This window comes from Meleagris gallopavo, chromosome 9 (genome assembly GCF_905368555.1).
Source record: "Meleagris gallopavo chromosome 9, MGAL_WU_HG_1.1, whole genome shotgun sequence".
In the NCBI taxonomy this organism is placed as follows: Eukaryota; Metazoa; Chordata; class Aves; order Galliformes; family Phasianidae; genus Meleagris; species Meleagris gallopavo.
Window position 1 is genome coordinate 13,765,285 of NC_139412.1, and position 26,993 is coordinate 13,792,277.

The window sequence follows — 26,993 nt, forward strand, 5'->3', positions numbered from 1 at the left end:
TAGGGCCTCATTTTATAGCTTGTAGCTTCTATTGGGAAGAAAAACAAAAACAGCCCTACCAGCAGAGAATAGTGAACATCATCCAAACGCTGTCAGGACTGTTGCAACAGCCTCTCATTAACTGCTTTGAGACCTCTGACTGGAAGTCTCGCTGGACCTGAAATGAGCTGTGCTTGAGGGCTTTTTGTTGTTGTGTTTGTTGGGTTTTTTTTTCTTTTTGTTTCGTTTTTTTTTGGAAGGGGGGGGGGGGCTCAGACACAGCATTTTAGGCTGTTTTTTCAAACTTCTTTAGATGAAGCATTGACAGAACTCACAACTTCTAGAGCATGATGAAAGCCCTCAACTGATTCCAGAAAGCAGCAGGACTTCCTATCTGAAGGCAACGCTAGAACACACGTTACAGAAGTCTTTGTTTTGAAATACATTCAGCAGGGCTAGTGGGCCTTGCATCTCATTGTGCAGTGGGGTACTGGAAGTAATCAAATATCTGGGAACGAGGAGTTCATCGGGGGGAAGAAGAACCTTTTAAGAGTTATCAGGTAATACCATTTGTATTCCTTTTCATCCCTGCACCCTCTGTTGACTGCTGCAATAGCATTCCCTCAAACATACATTTTAGTTTACATTACATTACAGTTTCTCTGATTTTTTTATTCTTGAAGGGTCGTGAAGGAACACTACAGAGGGGAGCACTGAGTTTGCTGTGTATACATGAGAGGTAAGAACATTTTCCCCCCCTCTTTTGTTAGAGGAACACACCAAGCTCAGGCAGTTGCTTTGTTTCTTCTCTTTTCTTTCTGACTCAGTTAATTGATTTTCAATTAAATTATTTTAAGATTATTTTTAATTTCCTTTTAAAGAAGAGTTTCAAGTTACAGGAGACTGATCAGGAAAGTTGAGCTCAGTGGGCACAGAGGCTACTTGCTGGCACTGGAGCAGCAGCTGCAGTTGTGCACTCCACCCTTCAGCTGGAGTGAGCACCTCCAGTGGAGCCAGCAGTTTGCTTGCTTTAATAACCAGTTATTCCTGAGGTGGTTGCCAGTTGGGGCTGTTAGGCATTGGTCACCAGTCTGCTGCAAATGGGTTGAGCTAATAATTTTTCCTTCTAAAGCAGAGAAGTCAAGATACTTATCCTGTGCTTTAAAATGTAGCACACTGCTACTACTCCCCTGAGCTAATTACTGCTCCTGCCTGTTGCTGGCAAGTGTCCTGCTTTTTGTCAATAGCCTACCCTGGGAGGAGGAAGTTACTGCTGTCTCTTGCACAAAGCCCAGTGGAAGTAGCCACAGCAGCAGAAATATCCTGTGTCTGACCACACTGCTGAACTGTCTAAAGGGTAACTTCTCTGGGAAGAAGCAGTTACAAACATGTAATGGTGCCCAGAGCAGAATACTCCTCACTCTTGGAAAACAACTCCCTTGCTGCCCCTACACTGGCACTTCTGTACCATTAGCAAAGTCCACAAAATACACAAAGTGTACACTACAGTGCACAGAATCTAGATAGCAAAATAATACTTTGGAACTTGGGGTTTGGTTGCTTGCAAAGTCAGTAAGTCACTTTCAGGTTCTAAAGTTTATAAAACTGGTCCTTCCTCCATCCTTTGAGGTGAGAAATCCATAGCTACTGGGGGACTGGCCTCTATGGCATCGGACAAAATACTGCATGCTTAAGAGCTTTTAAAGCTCAACATTTACATGCAGTAGTCTAGTTCACTGTATTTCAAATGTGTTTTGCTTTTCTGTGTGCCCACCTTGGTTTATAGGTTGTACTGTGACTGGAGAACCATTTCAGAAATTTAAATCCCATATTACATGTGAACTTGAGGCTGAAGGAAGCAAGTTCCCTTTCAGTCCTGGATTGTAAAAGGTATTATTAGAGAGCAAAGGAAGCTACTGAATAACCTGTGGTGTTAAGCACTATTTCATTTTTACAACTAGAGGAAGGACCAGTGTAAATGCAAGTTATGTGGAACTGTTTTTAAGATTTGCAAACTAGTATTCATTTGGAAAATTTGCCTTTTTTAACTCACAACTGACAGCACCTGTTCTTGATTTCCATTCTGCAAGAAGCATTCAAAAAACTGGGCATTGAGAGGTGATGCACTCCCCCTTCTAGCAAGCTTTAATATAAGTCCTTGCTGATGCAGGCACTTCCAGGAATTTGGTCCTCTTTCTACTTCAGCTTTCTTTCAAAGCTGTATGGTGCCCTCGAGTGGCTACAGTGCTTGTCTTTTCCCCCTGTGCAGCTTATAAATGCAGCTGTGTTATTTCCAGGTTTCTGCTTAAGATGAATTAAAGTAAGCTTTACATAATTAGCCAGGGAAACTAAAACTTCAGTTAAAAACAACTCAAACCCTAGAAAAAAAAGCCTACTGTAGGCAAGGCTGATACAGATCATGTTTAGGCTGAAGGCAGTACATGTTCAAAACAGGGTTGTTTTTTTCACTTACAATAATAATAATACATCTGCAAACAAGGTTTTTCCTGTAGTTTAATATTATATACTGATGGATAGCACCTAGAGGCCCCAATCAACATTTGACGCCCCCCCAGTGTTGCACATAGACATGTCTCTGCCCCAAAGAGCTTACAGTCTAAGCAGTCAAGAAGTGGGAGAAAATAGTAACGGTGCTTGCTTTTATAGAAGAGAAACTCGGATCTAATACAGGTCAAGTGGTTTGCCTGCTCTAAGGTGCAGTATCATTTTAGTCTCTACTGTGTGTCTCAGTTAAAAGATGCTCCTTCCTCTCTATCCTACTTTTAACCAAGAAAAAAAGCCAAAACAAAGTTAATGAGAACATACCTGTCAGAAGCGTATCTGCTTTTCTGTGGTCATTCCACAGGTTTGGGAACTACTTTGCTGCCACAAAAGAAGCTGCTCTGCATGCTATCTATGTTAGACTGGAATTATAACTCCTGTCTTGTCACTGCTCAGTGAGTTTTGCTGTGCATGCTGCAAAAGAGGCCCACTCTTAGAAAAAGCACCGATGCAGTACTAAGAACAAACACGTTCTGCCCTTTCCTGGATCCCCATATATGAACACAACTTCTTGGTGACAGGGAGGCAAGACAAGTAGAGTTGGTACAGACCCAAGTGAGGGCTGGATGAGCTCTTTACCCTGGGTGCTCCTTGACTTTAACCTTTATTCTGCTTTCTGGGGCTAGGAACAAGCTCCTGTGTTCATTTTAGGCTGCTGAGGGAGGAGCAAGTAGCAAGATATGGGCTTACAGTAAAAGAGATGTAAGTTTTTATTTTAGCTTTGGTAACAAGTTACTGACTTGGAGGTAGCAGCAGATTCTGTTTATATGCATCAGCAAGTCAAAATAAAATGGGTTGAAGGATGTGCATTGCTGAATAGGCCACTCTCTACCAACATATAATTGCACTAATGGAAAAAGGATAAAGCTATTTGTATTTTTCACTTTAAACTAAATAACCTGTTCCATACCTGAAAACTTTTGAAATCAGCACCAGTCTCATTGAATAAAGCACTGCCATCTGGGTTAATCACCAGTCCTATGTCTTTTTCAAATATGCATAAAACAAGATTTCTGATGTTCCATGGTTACAAGGACAACTGAAAGGAAAGGGTGAACAGCAATTAGCAGATAAATTATTAACAGTACTCAAAATAAACAAATACACTTCACCTGTATAAAGCTCTGTGTTGATTCACAAATTATGTTGTATTGATAGATAGTGGAGGTGACAACATACAATGAAAGTGTTGAAGCATCATCATTTTGAAAAACAGTCTTACTTTGGCCGGGGAGCTCTGTGCATACATTAGTGTAAGTGAAGCAGCACTGACCATAAAAGCAGAACAATCATGGGCAGTTTTGCATACAGAAAGTGATCACTTTTCAGCTATTGCACAGTGACACACTAAGACATACACAGTAGGATTCTTACAAAATGACATAGAAAGAAGGAACTGCATGCACCATCTTCAAAGGCCTTATGTGAACTGTACATACACAGGAGTTGCTATATATTGTAAATACATTGTGGATGCTTATAAATTCACATAAGATCAAAAAGATTAAATGGTAAATAGGATAAGATCAGTTTCCACCAGTTTACACTTTATTTTAGTGTTTCTTAGCATGTACACTATTTTGGATAATATGTATGACTTCACTTCAGAGTAAAGAGAGGTTTCACGTAAGCATAATCTTAAATGCTTTGATAACTGGATATTCCCAAGGAGCAGCTTTTGTTGAACTATACCAAATACTACTAATATGTGAATGTGACTTCTATTCAGAATAGAAGGATATAGGCATATGGCTGATCATTTCACATATCTTCACAAGATACAAAATAAACCAACAAACTTTTCAAGTGGATTGGGATCTCTAAACACAAATAAAACCACTGGTAGCATGGTATACGGTATCAACATTTAAAACCCTGATCAAAATGACTTCAGAATAATTGTGCATTTCCCCATATATGACAGGTTGGCAAATAAGGAAATGAAATGTCAAATGAATAAATTGGTGTAAGAGTTGTAAATTCTCTCTGTACCGCAATTTTTGTAATAAAATACTGCTGTATATTTTAATTTTAGACATAAGCATTTTTATATCTGAGTCTGATTTGTTTCTATATGACTGAAAGTTTCAGCTAAAAATGTGTTTACACAATATACACATTTCATTACTTACAGAGAAATAAGCTTAAAATTTCATATTAAAAACCTGGGATACAGTAGGGTTAGTAGCACCATGAAAAATGTTTTTCAAAACTGCAGTCTTGTTACTTTCAACATAGTCAGTGCGTTGTGTTTTTCTTTATTCTCTTGACTGATCAAGAAGGTGCCATTTTGGTACAGGGAGAGAAATGAAAATTTCATCTTCGGATCCTTTGTGAACCACAGGTGTCTTTACCATTTCCAGGAGGTCAATTCTTCCATTTCATCTTAGTCCTGTTGTCAAATATGTACCAAACAACCCTTAGCTTGGCACGAGTGAGGTACACTTGAATTTGCATGGTTAAAACAGTTTGGATTTGTTTTTTATTTTCTTTCTGCACAGTAGCACCATTGTTACAGCTGGAGGACAGTGCATCTCAGGAATTTTCAACTGTTTTAAAACATCCTTCAAGACGTTACGTCTTCTTCATGCAAACTTGGCAGCGACTAATACGCGTCCTCAAGTCTCCAGCTTTCAGTGTCTCTGACTGAGGTTTACTGGTTGACAGACAAAACAGTAAGGCTAGGGTTAGCTTCTTGGTTGTTCATAGAACTGTAACTTAAGAATTCTACTTAATTCCAGATTTGGAGGTAAAACATAAAGAGGAATTAATCCTGTATTTCAGAGTTTCTACTATGAGTGATTGTTTTGTATATCCACAGCAGGTAACAGAACTTGAGTTTTGTCCAGTCCCCACCATGCAAAATGTATGCTCATCCACTTCTGCTCAGTTTACTGTTTGTGCTACATCATATACAGGACCGAATGATTTTCTGTATATTATGGACAGTCTTGGGTCCACAGTGTACATTTCCCCTGCCACGAAATAGGCACTTGTGATTTTTGGTTTCTCAGTTGAAAAATATTACAACAATCCATCAGAAACACTGTTATGGTGAGGATTGTAAATATAAATTATGCATTTACCAAATAATTTGCTTCTATTCTGTAAGGATATGAAATGAGAGGTGGTAATACAACATTTTTGTGTAATGTATGTTCATGTGTTAATGCTATCCTTGATTTTTTTTATTTTAAATGAAGTAAGTTGTGTTTATGGGAGATGGCAAATGGTGGAGAGAAAGTTCAAAGATCCATAGTAGTTAGCAGAAGGTAGTTTTCACCATGAATTATCACTAATCAACTGCCCTGAAAACTTGGAGATGACTACTTCGCGTGCAATTAAATATTACAGTGTAGTTGTTACACAAAACCCAATTAGAGGCTATTACTGCTATGTCACACTGCCAGCCCTGTACAACAAGGCCACATTTTTCAGGTTGGTGGCAGTGGGAATATTCACGAGGTTTTTACCAGTGCAAAAACAGGGCATTAGCATTTATTTCTGCCCGTCAATTGAAAGGGAAAACCCTGGAGGAGCTGAAATCCTTAAGGCAGAAAAGCTAGTGTCCTAATCCTTCTGCAGAGTACTGGTAAAAATGCTTGCCAGAGGGGGTATGAAACCTCCTTCAGACAAGGCTTTAAAAACAGATTATATGAACACCTGCTTTAAAAGGTTTAAGTACAGTTGATCCTGCACTAGGGCAGAGAATCAGACAATGCAGATTTTGTCCAGTTTCCCCTCACACCTGTTCCCCTCTCTGTTTGTGAACCGCCTTTTAAAATATTTGTGTCATTAAGAGCATGCAAGGAAAAAAAAACCAAGAAAACAAGCCTTTTAAACTGCAACTACAGTCAGTACAATAGGACAACATTCAGAGAAAGTACTACTAAATGCGAATAAGAGTTGATGTAAAAAGAATTTGACTCCTTGCAAAACAGAATGTGCCCTCACAAGTTTATACATCGTACAAAAGGCTTACCCAAGCACACACTTGAAAAACTGGTTGTGAGGGGGAAAACAAACTAAACTCTTCCCTACTTCCCTGCAAACACTTTTCTTTTGATCTTGGGAATAAATTTGGCTTCCAAATATTTCACCCTGGAATAAAGCAGTGTAATAAACAGGTTTTCTTACCTGAACATTTCTGACACCTCTACAGTTGCCAGCCAGAAACTATATGAATTGGCATAGTAGTTACAAGTGCCACGACCATGACACTCAATAAATGGAGCTGAGCGGAATTCTTCTAAACAGGATCCAGGTGATGCCAAGGCCTGCCCAGAGCCCTCTGCTCCAGCACTGGTGTGCTGGGGTAGTGGGCAGGAAAGAAACACACACAAAAAACTTACAGTAGGAAATAGAAATTAATAGCACAGGATGCAATTGCTAAAAGAACCCCTGTTTGGCTGAGATAATATTGAGATAATGTGATGTCAGACACCTCTGTAACTGTCCTTAGAAAGACAGGACTTGCAGAGTGTTACCATTCTCTCTGTGAACTGGAAAATTGTTAATCTTGGCTGCCATGGTTATTAACTTAAGATAAAGGCTTTCTAATGACTACCATTGTAGTTTTTAACAGACTGTTAAAGCAGCTAGTTGAGGACACGAACAGGTAATAGTCACTTCTGGAGTAGGAGGAAGTTCTTACCATCATGAAAGAGTAACCGATCCATAGGGAGTCCCAGCCTGGAGGACACGAAGGAATCTGAATGGTCTGACTGTGGACAGCTATCACCATAGCAGGAGCTTCACACACAACACATCTGGACTCAGGGGAAGTATCAGAGAAATAAAACACAACTTAATATCACTCGTTAAGGGTTATTACACAGAGAAAGGGATACCTAGCTTGTGAGGGTCTGTCCTATTAATTTAGACTTTTCATGTATCTTGGGAGTGCAGTAAGACAGTGGTTCTGAGTACAAACTCTGCCCTTTTCCTAACTAACAACCACTGGGTAAAATACAGCACCTGAAACAAGAAGTGGAAGCTCCAAGTCCCCCAGGTGAATGCCTTAATCCTAGTGCTACAGGCTCCTGTGTTTTTTCCTATTCACAGTAACCCTGCACTCATGCTTTTCAGGTCAGAAAAGCCCTTACAGCCTTTCAGCCTCTAAGGATTACTGCTGCACATAGATGGGCCTTTTCAGACAATAGAAACTTTAAAACCAGCTCTTTTTCTTGTATTTCCCAGAGCAAAACATGACAAGGTCAGCCTTATTTCCAACCTACATGTTGGATTGTATGTGGTGAGATGTACTGTTTCTTTATCCAGATACTAAAAAAAGACTAAAAAAAGAGACTTGATAGCCATCTTTGTCTCACCTGCTAATGAATGGCTGAATGTTCTGCCCAGTCAGTGGCTCCATGCTCATCGGCATTGGCTCTGGAGTTGACAGCCAGTAGGAATAGTCGTTCCTTGATGCAAAATTACAAACGTTGTTGATGTTGCAGAACATGAAAGGCATGGTGCTAAAACGTCTAAGACAGCTCCCAGCAGTACCTACAGAATAAGATACATAAAATGTGACAGCCAAGTTCTCACTTCATTGTTTGTAGCAGTTTTTTTGAGAAGGATAATTGTGAGTATTCAGTGTGTGTTATCAAATTTTCACGAGGGAAAAACTTAACTCTCAATTTTGGTTTACAAAAAAAAATCTTTCATCTTGAATTACTAAGGGTAGCTTCTGGATGTAGTAGATCTTAGCATGCATCCCTCATCCTCATGTAGGTAAACTCCAGGATAGTCTTATCTTCATTAAAACAGAGCTTCTGGTAGAAGTATGTACAACATCTTTCCCCTTAAAGACAAAGCATAAAAATATCTCACCCAAGTCCTGGCCATGTGCTCTCTCATTTCCTTGCACATACAAAAGTGAGAATCCATCATATATTCTTGAAGTTCCTTGTGGACATAGTGGTGTATCCCTAGTCTGGCTGTGACGAGTTATAAGGAATCCATGAGCAACAGAAGCTGTTCCAGGAGGCCCAGGTGGGCCTTGTAAGCCATCAGGACCAGGGGGTCCCTGTATTCCTCGTGAACCTATTCACATGAGAGGAAACAACACAGTATTTATTAACTCAATTTCTTGCTCGTTTAGGAATAACATAGCTCTGAAAGGGAGGATGGTGTAGTGAGTGAAGAGCTTGCTAGCTGAGGAACTTGAAATCTGCTAACGCCACCTTCCTTAAACTACCTTAAACTATTTTTTCTTCTAAGTTTGGTCAAATCGTGAACTAATTAAAATAGTGCAATTTCTCTGCATCATAGGAGTATTCTGAATTTAAATACTTTTGGAGCTGTGAGGCAATAGCTTAGCAAATGCAGTGGATATCACAGCTATTGTAAGGACAAATCAGCTTCCTAATCCCAAAACATACTTCTGCATCTGCCTATGCAGTTTGGTAAGACAACTGAAACATCTTGTTCAAGATCACAAAATAAATGACAGAGCCAGAAACAGAAGAACATCTCACTCTAGGGCATGCTCTAACAACACTTCAGCTAAAACCCCAAATGAATAGAGAAACTAGTCAGTTTTGGAGTAGATGACAAAGTGCAAATAGGCTGGAACAACCTTGCATGAGAGCAAGGAAAGAGTAATATTACTCTGAGAGAAGTATCAGAAAAGGCATTTGTTACTGAACAGCAAAATACCAGAAAGTATAACTACAAATATTTAGACTACTGCTTACATTTTTTTTTTCTCTTAAAATAACGCCAACAGATTTCACAGGGCTACTTAACTGAAAAAACAAAAAGGCACTGTGGATTTTTATACTGTTTTTAACTGTTTGAATTCTATTTTTTTCTCACAACATATAGCTAATACTTGTCTTCTGCTTTAAATTAAACTGTTCAGTGCGTAGTCTGTTTTCTCAGATCAGTAATTCTAAGCAATAACTTCATGGTAGCTTGACCTCTGCATATTATTTCCTTTATGAAGTCTGCTTTTCCTCATTCATGATTCTTCATCTAAAGAGAAATTTTTTAAACTAATCTCTCAATTCTGTTTCTTACTTTCTTCCCTTCTTGTTGTGCCTCACCATTGCTCCAAAGGGGATGCCATTCATCTTGAGATAAAATGTTCTACAGTATTATTCAGCAATGACTAATAATTGTGCTGATCCCTAGAATATTCCAAACTAAAGCGTGTTCAGCAGCCCGTAATACTTTTGCACTAAGAAAATCCTAAATTTATGATTTTATTACTCTCACAAGGCAAATGTCTCTTCCCAGTGTTAGCTGGAACTTAGTAGGGAGCATCTCTTTTTCCAGTAGGTCCTCTTGAGGTGAACACTGTACCTGGTTGGCCTGGAAGACCTCTCTCTCCTTTACGTCCTGCTGGGCCATCAAAACCAGGGAGTCCATCTCGCCCTGGATCACCAGGAACACCAACTGGACCTAGAACAGACAAGTAGGTAATTGAACTGAAAGCCCTTGAAACCTCACTACAGCCCTCTGGGGTCATCTGTTGTTTCTCCACAATACATTAGGAAGAAGAGGTCATTAAACCAGATGTACACATCTGGGTACAATCCCACATTCTTCTGTGTTTCTTGCTGAATTCAGTCCCATGTTGCAACATGCAGTCAGCTATACTTAGTCATTATCCATGCAACAACTAGACTCATACCTGGCAATCCCTGTGGCCCTGCCAGTCCAGGTGGCCCTTTTGACCCAGGCAATCCTGGAGGCCCTGGAGGACCAGGGTCACCTTTGACAACAATGCTTCGTCCAATGGTACCTGGTAAACCTGGTGGACCTGAGAGAAAACAGCTCAGTATTAGATAAACCAGGATGGAAGAGAGCACTGAAGACAGTTTTGGTAGTGCACTGTTTCTGTCACTTATTGCAAAGTCAGCAACCAAAAGTTTTTATATCTACAAAGAATAAGTGGAGGTGTATATAAAGGGCAAAAAAGTGCTCTTGGTGACATCTTAAAGGACAGCTCTTGCAGAAGTTAATCCAAGTAGACTGTATATAGAGTATAAAATACAGCAGGAGTACAGATGCTCTCTTAACCACTTCCATTGCTCGCTGAGATCCACACAGTTCTACACCTGCATAACAAATTCTACCAACAGGGACCAAAGTATCAGTAGTGCTACCCAAGACTCTTACCTGGTGGGCCTGGCAGCCCTTGACTGCCCATGAGGCCAGCAGGTCCTGCAGGTCCAGTGGGACCCTTCATACCTGAAAGATCAAATGAACACGGTCACACAGTAAAAGAACATGTTTTATAAAATCTGCTGCAGAGTGGCCCAAGTCAGGCTTCTTTTCTCCCTGAGGAGCTGCTACTTGTGTCTGGAAGTTTTCACTTGAAATGCTCGTTAAATACCTGGGAATCCCGGAACGCCTGGAACCCCGGGGTCACCCTTCATTCCATTGAGACCAGGACGACCAGGATCTCCCTGAAGACAACAGATCCATGTTAGTCACTCATCTCCCCAGTGGTTTCAGAAAAGAAGATAAAAACAGTGGGTAGAAGACAAATTAGTACATTTTGGATCTGTGAAGTAGTGCTTGAGAGGGCTGAGGCTTTATGTGCTGCTTGCTCACTGCCTGGTACAGTGGGTGCTGTCAGAGAACACTGGAATGTGAACCCTTTGTTGGCAACTCCAGCTCCCATGGCAATATAATGGGGAAAACCTGCCTGGGTACTGGGGGATAAAGAAAAGACCCTCAATCTTGCTATGAGACAGCTTATAATAACCACCATATTTTGGTTTTTATTTTACTACAATAAAAGGTATATTTAACCTAAACATGTTCAGTCTTTATTGCATTTAAAAATAAACCCAATTCTTGTCCTACCTGGCGTCCAGGTGGTCCTTGGTCTCCCTTTTGACCAGTCAGGCCAGGCTGGCCAGGCTGTCCTGGATTCCCTTTTTCCCCTTTGAGTCCCCCACTGCCTGGTGGCCCTCGTGGACCTTCTGGGCCCGGTGAACCTTAACATTGTGGAACAAATACAAACGTATCAGTACACGTCAACTGTTCTCTACAAGACCGTGCCTTCAGTGTAAAAACAAAATAAAAAGCCCTAACTAAAGAGAAAACAAAGAGGGGTTATTTGTACTACCCAAATCAGGAACCAAGGCTCCTCATCCAGCTGATGAAGAGAAGCAGGTCTTTCTAGGCAGCAGTGCAAACCACCTGTGATAGGAACTTACCAGCGACCAGACAGCTACCTTTTAGCAGGAGCCAAGAAAACCCAAATTAGATGGTACAAATATACCCTCTGCTGTCCTGCATTGCATTCACCGTCTCTTAAGTGCTACGTTAACAGACACTAATACAAAAATATTGCTGCTTTTTTGCTGTTTCCAATACCTACAGAGGAGCCTGGTATCTCCCATTTAATGACTGCTCAGCAGAAGGAAGCCCCTCATTCTGTCTTCTCTAAATACTGGGTAGAGTCGCAGGCACTCATTCAGCGACCCTGGTTTGTCTGTCTTTAGTAGAATTATGCTTTGTAAATTTAACAGAGGAACTGAGCCAATCTTTAAATATTTTCTTTGCAACAGCCACATTAAACCAAAAGAGAACAGTGGGTTTAAATGAAGCCTAGCTGTTCTGAGCACTGAAAAATGAGACCGTGCACCTTTATCATCTAAATAGAAGGTAACTTATAGCAAAGCAAACTGTAAGCAAACACAGCAACAGCTAAAAACACTTCACATGTTAGATCTCCTAATTGGATTAACAAAAGGATCTCTCTGCAGGACAGTGCTATGACATTCTCCCCTGTGGTACAAGAAATTAATAACACATAGCTATGTGCTGGATTTTCAATTCTTCTGAAACCTCTGAGAATGCCCTTGGAAATCCTCATTGCCTATATTCAGCAGATAAACTCGATGAGCTGTATTACTGCATGCAAATCTGAGTGAAGAATTCCAAATTTTTACAGTACAAAACTGCTCCTACTTTATTTCACACACATCCCATTGCAGTTTCAGCTACAGAAAACATCCCATCATGCAAGAGGCTTCTGTGTTCATTTTGTTCTTTCTGAATGGTGCAGTATTGTACACATGCAAAACAACAACAGGCTACCATCTACCATGAGACATGCTGAACAAAAGCACACAACTTGCAGGGTAACCACAGTCCTTAAAAAGATAATTACAGAATCACAGGAAAACATCCCTTCTTTTATATCAAACGCAATGCAGTAAAATAAAGTGACTGAGTTAAGAGTCTAACCTGGAGGACCTGGAAGGATCAGAGTTCACCAAAGCCCAATGATCGATGTTAGAAGGATCAGACATCACACAGTACAAAACAAGATTACTAGTTAGAAATAGTACAGATGACAGCATATACACTACACATCAACCCATTTCACCAGCATATTTTGTATTTAGAATATCATCCACATGCATGCATAAGGCCATACATGAGTTCACGATATGCATTTTCAGATACAAGCTATTCTGGTGACTTGGCTCTGCTAGGACTAATTTGACACTCTTCATTTAATGACAAACTTAAAAGCTTTACTAAATGTGTTATTGCTTTAACACTACAGCTGAGGCCTGTGCCTGGTTAGTCCTACTCACAATGCAGTTTACACTATGAAGCCATTTCACTGACACTATTCATCACTCACAGGGCCTGGAGCTTGGCAAATACAAAGGTGCACTGCGAATGACAGCTTATGTCATCTGTGAACAAAATCCTAGCACTGAAAAGTAGCCCCAAATAGTAATCAGAGTTGACATGGATTAAAAGGGTTTTAAGTGCTATAAGCAAAAATACAAAAGCAAAAAGCAAAATCTTAGAAAATCAGAATTTGTTAGCACTGATTTTTTTTAATAAATGTATCCCAAGATACTAATTTGCCTGTTAAAAGTTATTATGGAAAATGGCATGTGATGACATCCTTAGGAAAATCACTTCAATATCCTTTTGCTTAAAGGTAAGCTGGTCTTCCTCCTGAATTAATATGTATTGCAGCTCCTGTGCCATCTTTCACTTGCATCTTTCGTGTCTGTGAAATGACTTAAGTATATCTATGTATAACCATGCAATTTGCAGCTAAAAACTACAATAAATACATATCAGGTTTACCTTGGTGTACTATTTCTTACATATTTGGTAAATCATTTTAAATACTAGTTGTAATACAGCTGTTAAAAATAACGACATGGACATTTCATTGTTGCTGTTAAGTACTCAAACTTCCGCTATTAAATAAGTTTTGCTATGATTTCTAAATCTTTCTTATACTTGTTGATTATTGAATGCTTTCTGGGCACAGTCTCAGGGTGGAACAAAATACGAAGCAATTGGTAAGTTCCTCTCAGCGCAGCCATGATGCTAATTCCCTTTGACACTGTGGTTACTGTTTGTGTGACGTTTTAATTAAAGGGCAAAGCCATATTTATATATAGTATTCTTTATTTCCATGACTGCATAAGGCTAGATATATATTTCAGTTTTCAAACATCAGGGGCTACCACATTTGCTACCCCACAGTGCTTAGCACAATGCACTAAAGACTTCTCTTCTTGAATTTTGATGACAGTTCTTTGCTTCATAGAAGTAATCATAGCAAAACTTAAAGACTGCATTATTATTAAGTAGATATACCAAGTCATTTTCAATCTAGGCACAAAAGGTGAAGTCTCCTCAGAAGCTGTCCTGTGCTACGTGCTGATTGCTAGAGTTGGGAAAAGCTGAAAATTACCAGTCCTGCTCCTCCTCTCTACTGGTAAGAAAGATAAGCCAGTGTGCTTCAGTTCAGTTAAAAGGAAGAATTTTCCTCATTTCCTCCAAACACGTGCTGATGAAACGAAGCAATGGAAACAAGGATTTCTCTGCACTATGCTGGGAACATAAAGCATTCATATTTTCTGTGTAACTGCATGTGCTCCTATGGAGGCTCCTGGTATAAAAGAAACATCTTACAAAAATCACATCAGAGCATCCAAAAAACGTCAGCAGGTGTTACAAAAATGAACACTGTCATTTGTCCAAGCTACAAAACAATTATGCAGCAAAGGTAGGGGAGGACAGCAAAATATGCTGGTCTTTGGTTTGTTTGTTTTAATATAAAGAGGAAAAGTAGCATATACTTTTTTCACCTCCTCTGGCAATAAATACACTAAAGTAAATTTCATAGTTGGGACACTATAAAAGCCTTGTAAATCTGAACCCACGTGAACTTTCACCAGAGGGAAAGCAGTCCTTTCAGGGTCGGTCAGTCCTACAACAACATGAAACCCTATGCTTTGAAAGCCTAAGTTCTTTTCTCCCTCAAATTAAAAGGTACGTATGAAAAATGACTCAGCATATCTACATTCAGACACCAAAAAAGTACATACTTTCATCTTCATGCAAAGTTGTAATTTTGGAGTTAAGGGGCTAACCTGAGGGACCTGGGAGTAGGGGGTCAGAGTTCACCAAGGTCATCATTAGAACAAGGGGAAAAACATCAAAATTGTTAGAAATATCAACAAACTAACATATTCAACTAAACCTTTCTCTTTAGATTTAGCTCAATATTTCTTCACATACAGTATGCAAAACACCAAACTATTATTTTATCCGTTGCAATGAAAAATTGACATGGAATAACAGCACTGTTACATTGCCCTGGCTTTATTTTATCCTTGATGAATAAATCCCTCCCAACATCATCTATCCAAATTTGGTTTTGAGGCAACTCAGCTGAAGTCAGTGTTTCATCATGTCTGACCTCATCACTTTTACCAACCTTAGCACAAACCCAGAAGTCAACAACAGACAATATATACATACAGCTTCTCTTTTTATTTATGCCCCTAGAAAGGGAGTAATTTGATAGCCAAACAGCTACTTTTTTGACTAGCTGCCTTATTTGAAATGTTATAAAAATCAGAGTTCAACAATAGACTGTTATCATTTGAAACAAAAGGTTGGAGTGCTGATTGTACCACAACTGCAATAATAGTTTGGTTTGTCCACATTAGTTCACACATAACTGAGCGAAACAAATGCATCACTTTATACATTGCATGCAACAAAAATAGAAATGAGAAAGAGAAGGAGAGAACATGGCTGAGCAGAACTTCAATGGTAGTTTTTTCCCCTTGATGCTCATAAAACTGCACAAAGCATGTCCCAGCACTGCTCTTACTTCCCCAGCTGATTTGAGTCACTAACCACTCAATTATAAGGAAGTGTACCCAGCATTAGAAGCTTCATCAAAACAACAATGCTCCAGCAGAGCACAGAATCTCAGGCAGTATTTATATTACACGCACATCAGGAGATGCTTAGCCAGTTCACTTTTTTTAAATTATTGTTTTTAAAGAATGTTAATTTTTTTCCAAACAGTTACTTCAAAACTATATTCTCCTTTGATATGTAAAGTGAGAAATACATGCTATTTTACAACACACTAGCTCAAAACTGACTTTCCCAAATAAACATTAGAGCAACAGAAAAATCTGAGGTGAGAGTTTGAAGACAATAAATAAAAATATTGCTGCTTTATATAGATGTAGTGAACCATTAGCTGGGTGTGAAAGTACTGTCTCCTTGAAGGAGAATATCAAGCACGTTAAGTGAGATGAGTCTCACTTGTGCCAAAGTACCTCTAGACTTAAGATATAGCAATAAGCCTGGGTGAGAGCTGTGCCAGGCTCATTACAATTATAAATTTTAAGAGTATATCTTAACGTGACTAAACACTCTAAAATCAAATTCTAAAACAAGCAAGGAAGTTGCTCAGCAATGTTAACTCAGCACAGTGGGTTTTTCATTCCCAGAATTAGTTGGTGCAGGAACAAAGTGCAAACATGGAATGGAAAGATGAACACGGCATGATGGTGCACTGAATCCATGGGAGCCACATGACACAATGGAGCAATGTTACATGACATGAAGGTGAAGAGGCAGCTATCCAATTTGATCATGCTGTGATGCTAACATGAATTTGATTTTCATGGCTCTTAAGACAATGGGGCTTGTTATGTTTGGTTTTTGTGCGCGATGACATTTGCTGATCAAGTGACAGAACTGCAAAAGGTATCAGGTGCTCAGAAGTCGGTATCGTGCTCGCTAGGTGATTTCTGTGACAGCATGCGGAGAATTTCATGTTTATTAAAACACTGGATTTTTGCTGACAGGTATCAGAAATTAATAGAAACTGAGGATGTTTTATTTTTAAATCCCGTTACTTTTGGCAACAAAATTCTCTGGTTGCCCACAAACAATTAAGACCTATTCCATGGGTCTTGAACTTTTCCACCCAAATAAATTTAGGAAGTCCAAAAACTGATAACCTTTCAGCAAAAAAACAAAAGTACTTGGTAAATCTTGACAGATATGGATCATGCCCTTACCTGGTCTTCCTGGAACACCTGGTGGGCCAGGGCTACCTTTAGGACCTTCTAGAGGTGGCCCTGGTAATCCTGGTGGACCTGGTGGACCCTGTAGGCCAGGGAATCCTTGGAAACCTGGTTCTCCCTTCAGACCTGGAAGTCCAGGCGGTCCTGGTGGGCCAGGTAACCCCAGTTCACCTTTTTGCCCTGTAAAATTAAACAGCCATATTTATAGACACTGTTATACACCGATATACGAAAAAATTCCAATTGTGAATTTGCAAAGCTATTTCTTCCTCTCTTGATTAAGAAGGTGCAAGTGACCACAACTTATCTTGTTTGTGCAGTGAGAAAATATAAAATTGTTGCAACAAGTTCAGAAAAGAATTAGGGCTAATAATTTTAGCAGGATTAAGAGCTATAGCTTCTGAAACATTAAAAAATCTTACTAAGTTTCATTTTACAACTCACTGACACTGTAATTTATAGCCATGCTCAGAGCTTATGAACCTACAAGCAATGCTTTCATGAGCTTTATATACTCATAAAGAAATTTTGTGAAAATTATTAAGACTTCAGTATTTTTTTGAGACACTGCTGAAAGTTAAGACATGCACGCAAAATTTTCCAATAAGTTTAAGGAATTAAGGAATGCTATTGGAACGTAATACAACTGAGGTTGTGAAGTTTTTGAAATTTTGAAAATATAGCAAGCATTTTCAAAGCAGCTTCATTTGTCATCTGTTGTAGGAATGCTTTATTCACTGAGAAAGATCAGCGAAGTTCCACATAATGCAGCAGAGTCAAATACCCTGTGTGGATTTATTTTGCCTACATAATTCCTAATTTACAATATTCAGTAGTCAGTAATGAGTGTCTTTATTACCTTGGTTAACTTAAAATGATCTGCTGTGAAAAAAACATTGTTTTTTTCTATATTCATTAGTTGCAGAAGATGTAATGTTGGGGTTTGGTATTTTGTTTTTGCTGTTTTTATTATACAGACAGTTTCCATTCAACATTTTAACAACAACAACAAAAAAAGCCAACAAAAAAATCCACAAAAAAAATCAGCTGAGAAACTCTACCTGATAATCCTGGAAGTCCCGGAGGTCCTGGGCGCCCAAAACCTGGCAGACCTGAAAAGAAATAGATTCAGTTAATAATGAACATTTAGCTTTCAAGTCTCTGGGAAGAGGAATACAAGGCTGAGAATGATGAAAGTGCAGTTCATCTAAAACTCAATTTCCTTATTCACACGCAGAGTCCACAACAGATTTTGGCTTATAAAACATTTGTATTTCTTGATGGGGTTCTGTGTTTATGCCATTTATCTACTCTCTGCCTGAGCTGAAGCAATACATGTATCACTGAATACAAGAATAGGGGCCTGTGTCGAGCCATGTCAGGGTATAAAAATCTGAGAGCTGACTGAATTCTAGTCCTGTGCTTCACGGGAGTCTTGACAGCATCCTTTGTGAACCATTCAGCAGATGGAAACTACAGAAGCAGTTAAAAGGTATACGGATAGTTAAAGGAAAAAAAAGGAACAGAAAAAGCAGGATGTCACAACACACACTGAAGACGACAACAACAACAAAAAAAACCACCAGAGGATACCTAACCTGGTTCGCCCTTCTGACCAGCTGGTCCAGGGATGCCATCTCGACCAGGCTGTCCCTTCTCCCCAGGAGGACCAGGAGGGCCAGGGCGACCAGTATCACCTAAAAAGAGAATAGAACACTTGAGCACAGTGAAATGTAGCCTACAATAAAATAAAAATAAAATAAAACAAACAGATAAATAAATGTGTGCTGCCCCCAACTGAATCTGAAGGTATGAGAGTGTAGTATAAATTTACAAGGGTGAAAACTTTAAATTAAAACCTTTCTCCTTTCTCTCGCTCTCTCCCTTCCCATTCCCCTTGACAATTCAGAAAAGGCTTTTATGCCCATAACCATGTAAATCATTGACTAAAACTAAGATTTCTCTTCAGCATAAATCAGATTTTTTTTTCCTATAAAACAATGTTCAGCCACTGGAATACACAAGCAAAGCTAGTAAATACTGACAGTTAACTACATGTTTTAATGGCTGGTGGTATGATTAAAACAGCAGACAAAAGATGTGAAAAGTTAAAACTTTCTTTTCTACTTCATTTCAGTGACATGTGTGCAATGGCATTTGAGCATCCATGTATGTATAGATGCATTTTCATGATGTTAAAAAGAAGGAAGGAAATGGCTTCACATGTTATGCTTTTCACAGAGGCAGGTGACATTTTTCACACTGTTCATGCTCACCTACTGGCCCAGGTGGTCCAGGCAGACCAGGATTACCTGGAGGCCCTTCGATACCTTTTGGTCCAGGAATTCCTGGTGTTCCTGTAAAGTACAAACATTTCATTAAAAACAGCACAGAAGTGGCTTTTTAGCAGGTCTTGAAATACCACAGTCCGGAATGCCTTGAGTAACAAATCAGCTAACTGTATCAAGACACACTATTTATGTCCAGTTTGAGGATTTAAAGCTGATGGAGATGAACTATAAAGGAAAGAATATACAGAAACAAAACATCCTAGCGTGACTGTCCTTACTGCTGCTTTCAAGACTGTCTTCTTAATTGCTGAGTGCCAGTGGCCAAGGACAGAGTCAGTCTGGCAGTCTGCTAGGAAATTACCATTTTAGAGACAGGTATTTCTTGTTGACAACAAAGCAAAAGCATTATGAACTATGGCTGGCCAGTTCTTCCCCAGCCTTCTTAGTATTTACAACCAACTTTAACCCCTACAGCATTAACTGAGTGGGAGGCAGGAAAAATGATCAACCTGTTGGAATGTGTTTATTCTGAACATCATCTGAGCCTGATCAAAGGAGTGCCCTAACACAACATTTTGACTGCCCACAGTTTTTCCATGCGTGGCATGAAGCACAGGTTAAATACTCTCAGGTTCACAGCCAGGTTTTGTTCCCTGCTAAGCTTCCTGCTGCCACGCTACAGTATTATAAATTCTCTGGCTCCCTAGGTTAAAGACAGCTCAAGTATGCTTGTAGAACACCCTTTATCACTCCATAAGTGCAAACTTTCATTTTTTTGACATAACATATCAATAAATTGAGAATTGAAAGAACTGACTTATATCCATGAACAACCTAGTAATATTTCCAGAAAACAGTAAAAAGCCTATCTTCATAATGCTTCAGAAGGATTTCTCTTTATAACATTTATTTTAGACAATAAACACTACTTAAAAAAGGTTCAGCTTTTCTGATTACACTATCTTTATTGATTCATAAAGGAAAAACTTGAGCCCAAAACAGGTGTTTTGTGGGTCAGAGGAGGTAAGGATTGGAACGCATCGGTTCACACAACTACTTCCCCCCTCAAAGCAGATGGATTGTTTCACATTGCTCTGAAGCAATGTATTCACACACTTGTGCTTGCATTGACAGTTCCAACAGCAGAAAGCTCATAAGCAGCAGATTCCTAAAAGCTTTTGAAAGTAGAAGCAGCATTCCACCACTGTATTTATATATATGTATACACAATTCAGAATTACCTGGGAATCCAGGAAGGCCTGGCTCTCCTTTTGCACCTGGACTGCCAGGCAATCCAGGCAAACCAGGATTTCCAGCTACACCTTTACTGCCTGGACTACCTGGATATCCAGGCAAACCAAGATCACCCTAGAAAACATTAAGCAGAAATAAGAACCCAGTCTTTATAGGACCACTAAGCCCTTCTTGCACGTTCCCAGTCTCACCATCACAATCATATTTCTTATATTCAGGTAATGTTAACAATCTCATGAAAAAAAAAAAAAAAAAACAAATAGCAAACCAACATTTTCGGTTTGCCAGCAATACTTTCTCCTAAGCAAATTTTCAATTGTTATTAAGAGAGCTGAGCATTTTCTCATTCTTTGATACTAGTGCTGATGCAAATCACTAGGTCAAATTATCTTGCACATACCTGTGCAATCCTGATGCATTTCTTTTTAATCCTAAATTGCTATGCTCACATACCAGTTCATTGACTGGGCTTTCCCAGATTTTGTTGGTAGTTTGACATTCAGAAACCAATGACAGCTTTTAAAGTTTTAGCCATAAACAAATGTTAAATCTTAAAGGTTATTTGGGTTACCATAAACACATATAAAATCAGAAATGGGTTGAAAGCACGGATATAAGGAATGAACAGTTATTCAGTAAAGTGCTTAAAAGTAGAAGGAAAATGAGCTAATTTCTAATATTCCACATAATTGTATGTATGGTAATCAGAAACTGAACAAAACAGACAGGAGAACTTTGATGTTCTATGAAAAAAAATGGACATGGTCCTGGGCAACCTGCTCTAGATGACCCTGCCTGAGCAGGAGGGCTGGAAAAAGTAACCTCTAGAGATACCTCCCAAATTCAATCACTGTGTAATTCTGTGAAAATGCAACCAAATGTTAAGAAGCCAAGATTCTTTTACTGTGCAGTACCCCATGACAATGGGAAAGAAAAAAAGAAAACAACCCAACAACTGTGGATTTAAATCATGCAACAATTTTGCTAACTTAATTGCTGCTCAGCAATTCCAAAGTATCAGTGAAATCTGCTGAATATTCCTTAAGTCTTTTCATCAATTCTTAAAAATGACAGAAAATATATTATGAAGTGTTAGTACAAAAGTTTTATATACACTTAAAAATTTTAAACAGCATTAATAATGACATGTCATTCCCATAGTAATTTATTTTTAAATGCATAACCTTAACTTTTTTTTTCCAGAATTAACTGCATCATTAGACATGGGAACAAAGCTACTTGTATAAATCCATATCAACTGTCACAATGTCACTGAGTATCAATGCAAACTGGAAAGTCTGGTAAACCATCTTCAACTCTCAGCAGATTAAATTATACACAAATTTTTATCCCCAGTAAAATTATAAATTTTTGCTTCTACCTGAGAAGAACAGACTACAGGAAATCTTGCTTGTTCTTAATATATTTATATTCATATTTATTATTGTAAATATTAAAATACAGTTCTAAAAAAAAAAAATAAAAAATCAATACAGACTCTGATTTCCTCATGTAAATTCCTATTGAAAATTTTGTAAATGTACCTTTGGTCCAGGCAGACCAGGAATACCGATGCTTGAAAGACCAGGATCACCTTTCTCCCCTTTCAGTCCAGGAAATCCAGCAGGCCCAGGTTGCCCTGGACGTCCTGCTATTCCTTGGCTGCCTTTACTTCCTGGGGGACCTGTCAGAAATACAAGATGCAAGTTTTATCAGTAGAAATAAATCTTCTGCAGTGGTTCAGAGAAGTCACTCAAATTATACCTACTGAACTAGACAGGACTAAGAAATTGACTTTGAATAACTGATGTTCTTTAATTTTTAATAACTAAAACAATTACCTAAGATCTTTCATGGGTTTTTCATGACATCCCTAAGATTTCTTTTTTTCCATTCTTAACGTACACAAATCCAAACACCTCCTTTTATTGCTTAGGCACAATCTAATATTACAAGAATCAGAAACAGGAAGTTTTGTTTCAGTAGTCTTTATAAAGACTCCTTTCCCTGTTATGCTTGTAAATGATGTCTGTCTAATGAAAACTGGATTTACTGAATCATCCTTTTTTTCAACTATTTCACAGAATGGAATCTAAGAAAAAATGGAAGTTCTACTTCTGCAAACACTTTAAAATTATGTACAATATCCTTAGTATTTGAATTTCCTCCTGTGCATTCCAATTTAAATAAATTACTATGCGTTGCACGGAAACGAGTCCACTTTTATATTACAGAAATGAAAAGCACCAGCCTAAATGAAGTAAGATATGAGCATAAGAACTAACCTGGAAGGCCCATCTCTCCCATGGCACCTTTTAGCCCCGGAGGTCCTGTTGGTCCTGGCTGCCCAGGAAGCCCCATGTCTCCTTTGATGCCTGGAAAAGTTGTGGTTTAGTTAAGTAATGACAGTAATTAAAAGTTTCTGATATTAATGTGCCATCATACAAATATGTTTGTCATCTAATTACAAAAGGCAATGGATTTGGAGTTGCTTTAGGCTTCAAGCTTCTCCTACAAACTTTTTCCCTATCTGCAGAGAAAATTTAAAGTTCTACAGTTCTTTGCCAAGATCTGATTAGGACAATTTCTTCTTTGTTCTGGAGATTAGTCCGATTAAATGGGTCAAATTTCAGCCTACTATTTAGTAGCAATCTGAAATAATTTAGTACCACTGTGACTTGGTCTCTTGTGAACTGTTTTGCAGCGTGAACACATTATTTCTTCCTCATCTGCAATATGTAGCAGCTTTTATTAAAAAGTTAAATGTGACCTACAGTGCTCTAACTAGCATGAGTCCTGGATGGTTAAAAAATTCCCAAAGCCCCAAGACATTCAGAGCAAGACCTACATCAGACAGTGAGCAAAGATCCCAGATTTCAGATAATTTGAGGTAGCTGTAGGAAGAAGTGCAGCAAAGCAGAATTTGTTTTCTTGATCCTCAGAATTCTTGAAAGCAAAGATGTCACATCCAGATAGCTTTCACGTTATGCTCAATTGACCATCCAAAAAGTGCAAGTATAACAATTCATAATGTAAGATTTGAACATAAAACAAAAAAATGCAAGTCCTGCTGGCAAATCCTGCAGTCATTTTGGTTACTCAATCAGCATGCACTTCTCCAGTCAACCCAAAGGCAGTCCTCATCTTCACTGAAATCAGCTTAAAACTGCTTTTGGTTCTGTTCAGAGGAAAAAGCTCAAAGCACTCTGCTTGGATAATAATTTTGAACAGCTCCAATCTGTGCAGCAGTTTTAAATGCAAATCTTTAGGCTTTCCTTAGATATGCCTGTATTAACATCCCAATCCCATGATATAAAAATGCATGAATATTTTACGTAACAAAACTATCCACCTGAAGCCTTGTTTACTTACCTGGCAACCCTGGTGCACCTGGTGGACCACTCAGTCCTGGTGGACCTGGGTCACCTGGGAGACCTTGATAACCTTTCTGCCCTGATAAACCAGGAATACCTTAAAGAAAAATATACATTTAATTATTATTATCAGGACTACTATTGTATATTAGCTTTTACATTACATTATAGGATGTTTACATGTATGAATAAAAATCCAAATTGGGATTTTTCTTCAGTAAACATAAGTCCTCCTACATTTGACCAAGAGAAGTATCACAGGACAAAAAAATATTGCTACTAAGAAGTTTTAAATGACTACAGAATGAAAACAATATGCTGCATGTAGTGTAAAAAGTAACTTTTCAACTAACATCAATACACTTCTCTCAGAAGTGACTCTTTCTGAATGAGCAGACTCTATGCTAACCTCTCTATATTCATTCAGATTATTGATATGTGTTTAATTACATCAGTACACCCAAAGCACTTCAGGATTGAGCTGTTAAAAGTAACACAGGTATTTTGGCAGATTTTTTTTTTATAACTACTACGTGGTTACTATCCCATACAATAAGTTTGTGCTGCCATACTGGCATATTTCAGTTTGGTTTCTACAGCTCTTGCTTAACAGAGAAAAAAATAAAAAAGCAAGTGTCTTAGGAGCTTACCTAGGCTTCACAGAAATTAATACAACAGATAAATTAGCACATAGTGGCTGGCATCCTGGTTCTCTCTAGGGTAGGACATTTTTACACTTCAAGACTAAATTAGAGTTCAAAGACGACATCAGAACACTTGTGGGGAGTGAGAAAGGGGGAGTAGAAACGCCAGCAAGAGAGAAAACAGACTGGAGTGAACTGAGAAAACCTTCAAGGCTTCCAGCTTCTTGAGATGACACACAGAGATGACATTTTGCTGAGCTGAGGGTAAGCTTACAGAGACACCCAAAGGGAGAATTTGGAGGCGACGCATGAGCAGATGACCTGTGCAATTCCATCCTACAAGGCAAAATCCCAAGGGCCTGAGAGACAGCAGCAATACAGCTAGCACAGCAGCCATGACAACTCTCTTTCATCATACTCAGGAATAACAACAGAAGACTGAATCCTAACCCTGGTAAGAGCACCTTAGTGCTATTACAATATAGCAGTAGACCAAATAATGTAACAGTTAATAAACAATAAATGTGGTTAATAAAAAAAACCACATGCAGTACCTTTGTCATAGAACTCATTTAATAAGAAAGCTTAAAATAAAAGAACCTGACTCAACTTTCCTATTCTGAGTTTATTTTTTTCTGTAAGAAAGGATGAATTGTAATGAATTCAGTTAGAGGTCACTGTTATCTACAGGGGCCAAGTCACTTCCCCAGAATCCACAAAGTTCTATACCTGGAACACCCGGCTCGCCTTTTTCTCCTTTTGCTCCAAGCTGCTTTGGATCAACTTTTCCAGGTGGACCTGGCAGGCCTGCTTCACCTTTGACACCTTTCTGTCCTAATGGCCCAGGAGGCCCTGGTGGGCCAGGCAATCCATTATTACCTGTAGTAGGTAAAGACAACAAAAGAGAAGAATACAATCCATATGGTAAGCTAATGTATTTCTAATTCTTTTTCTTACATAGTTTGACCACGACTTACTCATGAAGTTTGAATTCATTGAATGACCAGTCAGTTTATAGAGAGTTCTCTAAAGCAACTTAAGCCCTGGAACAAATCTGAGGGAGTGGACTGTGTGGGGATGTCTGTGTTCTGCAAGTAGGCAGTCTGTCAGCTCAGAGGAAACAGCTGCCTGCGTGACCCACACTGAGAGAGCCCTACTTGGGAACCATCAATCCAAGGATAACATTTTAAAAATAGGTAACATTTCATGACATCGATTAAAGAAGACTGACTGAATGCTATGGCTTAAAATTGGAAAGCAATTACGAACATCAGAACTGTCAAGATAACGCACAGATCCCAGTAATTAATTTGTGACATTAGCATTACAAAGCCACTTTCCACACAGGACATGGAAAACTGCATTCTGTATTCTCTTCATGGTAGGATAAAACAAACAGTACCTTTCAAGCCAGGAAGGCCACTTCTTCCAGGAGTCCCTGGAGGCCCTGGAGGCCCAGGGGCTCCCATGACGCCCATCTCACCTTTGGCACCTAAATATATTGAATCACAATTGTCATTCCAAACAAAAAGCCAAAACCCATCAGTACCTAACATTAACTTGCCTGTATCTTTATGGTATTAATGAACACATGCATATAAAGCCCAATCTATGTTTTAAGGAAATGAAAAACACTTGGTTCTTCATTCATCTAAATTAGATAGAAGAACACTTGACAATATTACCAATTTTTCCACAGTTAAGTCCTAGGAAGAAAATTTGCAATGCACTGTGCAGTAGAAAGCACATTTAGAACTCCACTAAGTTTAATTCTCTGGCTTGAAAAATAAATACTTGCTTGAAAGTAAACTCAAATTTATTGAAAACCAAGAAAACCATTACAAATACACTACTTTAAAAAACTTTTATATGCCTCCCCTCCATGCATAAACAGAAATCCTAAGAACTTGAACTTTCTTGTCCAGAGGGAGAGAAAGACTGTTATGACTGAATAACAAACAGAAGAAATTAGCATTTAAAACTATGTGCTGGATCCAGCTGACAGCACTCGTAATTACTTCCTTTAAAAAAAAAAAAACAAACACAAACAACATAAATTATAGCAATGACTGAAAACAAAATCAGAAAATAAACCAGAAAGTTTTTATAACGAAAATGATAGATTTCACTTTTGCTATGAAGCAATAACATGGAGAATATTCAAGCTAAAGGGAAGATGGAGAGGTGAGAAGGAGTTGAATGCAACAACACTATGAAATGTAATAGCTAATGTGTATCCAACTTTAAACAAATAGAATAAACACTGAGGCTCTGGAAGCCAAGCATAAGAAATCTCTAATAAACTGTAACAAAAACTGTAACAGTTTGGCCTTTGTCACAGGAAAAAAAAAAAAAGGTGAACTTACCTGGAAATCCAGGTATTCCATCTCGGCCAGGTGGACCCGGTGAACCCTGAGGGCCTGGGAGGCCAGGGGGTCCTGGATATCCTGGGGTTCCTTGGTCACCTGGAGGACCAGGAACATCGAAGCCTGGAGGACCTGGATCCCCTTTCTCTCCTGGTACGCCCTGCAACCCTAGACA

The 26,993-nt window shown here is 38.8% G+C and overlaps 1 protein-coding gene and 1 long non-coding RNA gene across 2 annotated transcripts in view; one reads left to right on the forward strand and one right to left on the reverse strand.

Moving 5' to 3' along the window:
• The first annotated feature begins 250 nt into the window (after positions 1 to 250).
• Positions 251 to 5,075, forward strand: LOC146543785 (uncharacterized). The gene is made up of 2 exons (XR_014884934.1): positions 251 to 539; positions 663 to 5,075. It is a non-coding gene; the product is annotated as an uncharacterized LOC146543785 (long non-coding RNA).
• COL4A5 (collagen type IV alpha 5 chain) overlaps positions 3,659 to 26,993 on the reverse strand; it is a 78,702-nt gene continuing 55,367 nt past the window's right edge. The window contains exons 31-51 of the mRNA XM_085230404.1: positions 26,819 to 26,986; positions 25,855 to 25,944; positions 25,182 to 25,331; positions 23,807 to 23,905; positions 22,720 to 22,809; positions 21,979 to 22,118; positions 20,422 to 20,548; positions 19,166 to 19,246; positions 18,488 to 18,586; positions 17,951 to 18,001; positions 16,884 to 17,069; positions 11,365 to 11,498; positions 10,889 to 10,961; positions 10,672 to 10,743; positions 10,184 to 10,312; positions 9,853 to 9,951; positions 8,377 to 8,589; positions 7,872 to 8,049; positions 7,196 to 7,310; positions 6,679 to 6,851; positions 3,659 to 5,197 (exon numbers count right to left, since the gene is read on the reverse strand). Of these exons, the coding sequence (XP_085086530.1) occupies positions 5,116 to 5,197; positions 6,679 to 6,851; positions 7,196 to 7,310; positions 7,872 to 8,049; positions 8,377 to 8,589; positions 9,853 to 9,951; positions 10,184 to 10,312; positions 10,672 to 10,743; positions 10,889 to 10,961; positions 11,365 to 11,498; positions 16,884 to 17,069; positions 17,951 to 18,001; positions 18,488 to 18,586; positions 19,166 to 19,246; positions 20,422 to 20,548; positions 21,979 to 22,118; positions 22,720 to 22,809; positions 23,807 to 23,905; positions 25,182 to 25,331; positions 25,855 to 25,944; positions 26,819 to 26,986 (2,549 nt within the window). The 3' untranslated portion in view covers positions 3,659 to 5,115. The remainder of the gene's footprint in view (positions 5,198 to 6,678; positions 6,852 to 7,195; positions 7,311 to 7,871; positions 8,050 to 8,376; positions 8,590 to 9,852; positions 9,952 to 10,183; positions 10,313 to 10,671; positions 10,744 to 10,888; positions 10,962 to 11,364; positions 11,499 to 16,883; positions 17,070 to 17,950; positions 18,002 to 18,487; positions 18,587 to 19,165; positions 19,247 to 20,421; positions 20,549 to 21,978; positions 22,119 to 22,719; positions 22,810 to 23,806; positions 23,906 to 25,181; positions 25,332 to 25,854; positions 25,945 to 26,818; positions 26,987 to 26,993) is intronic.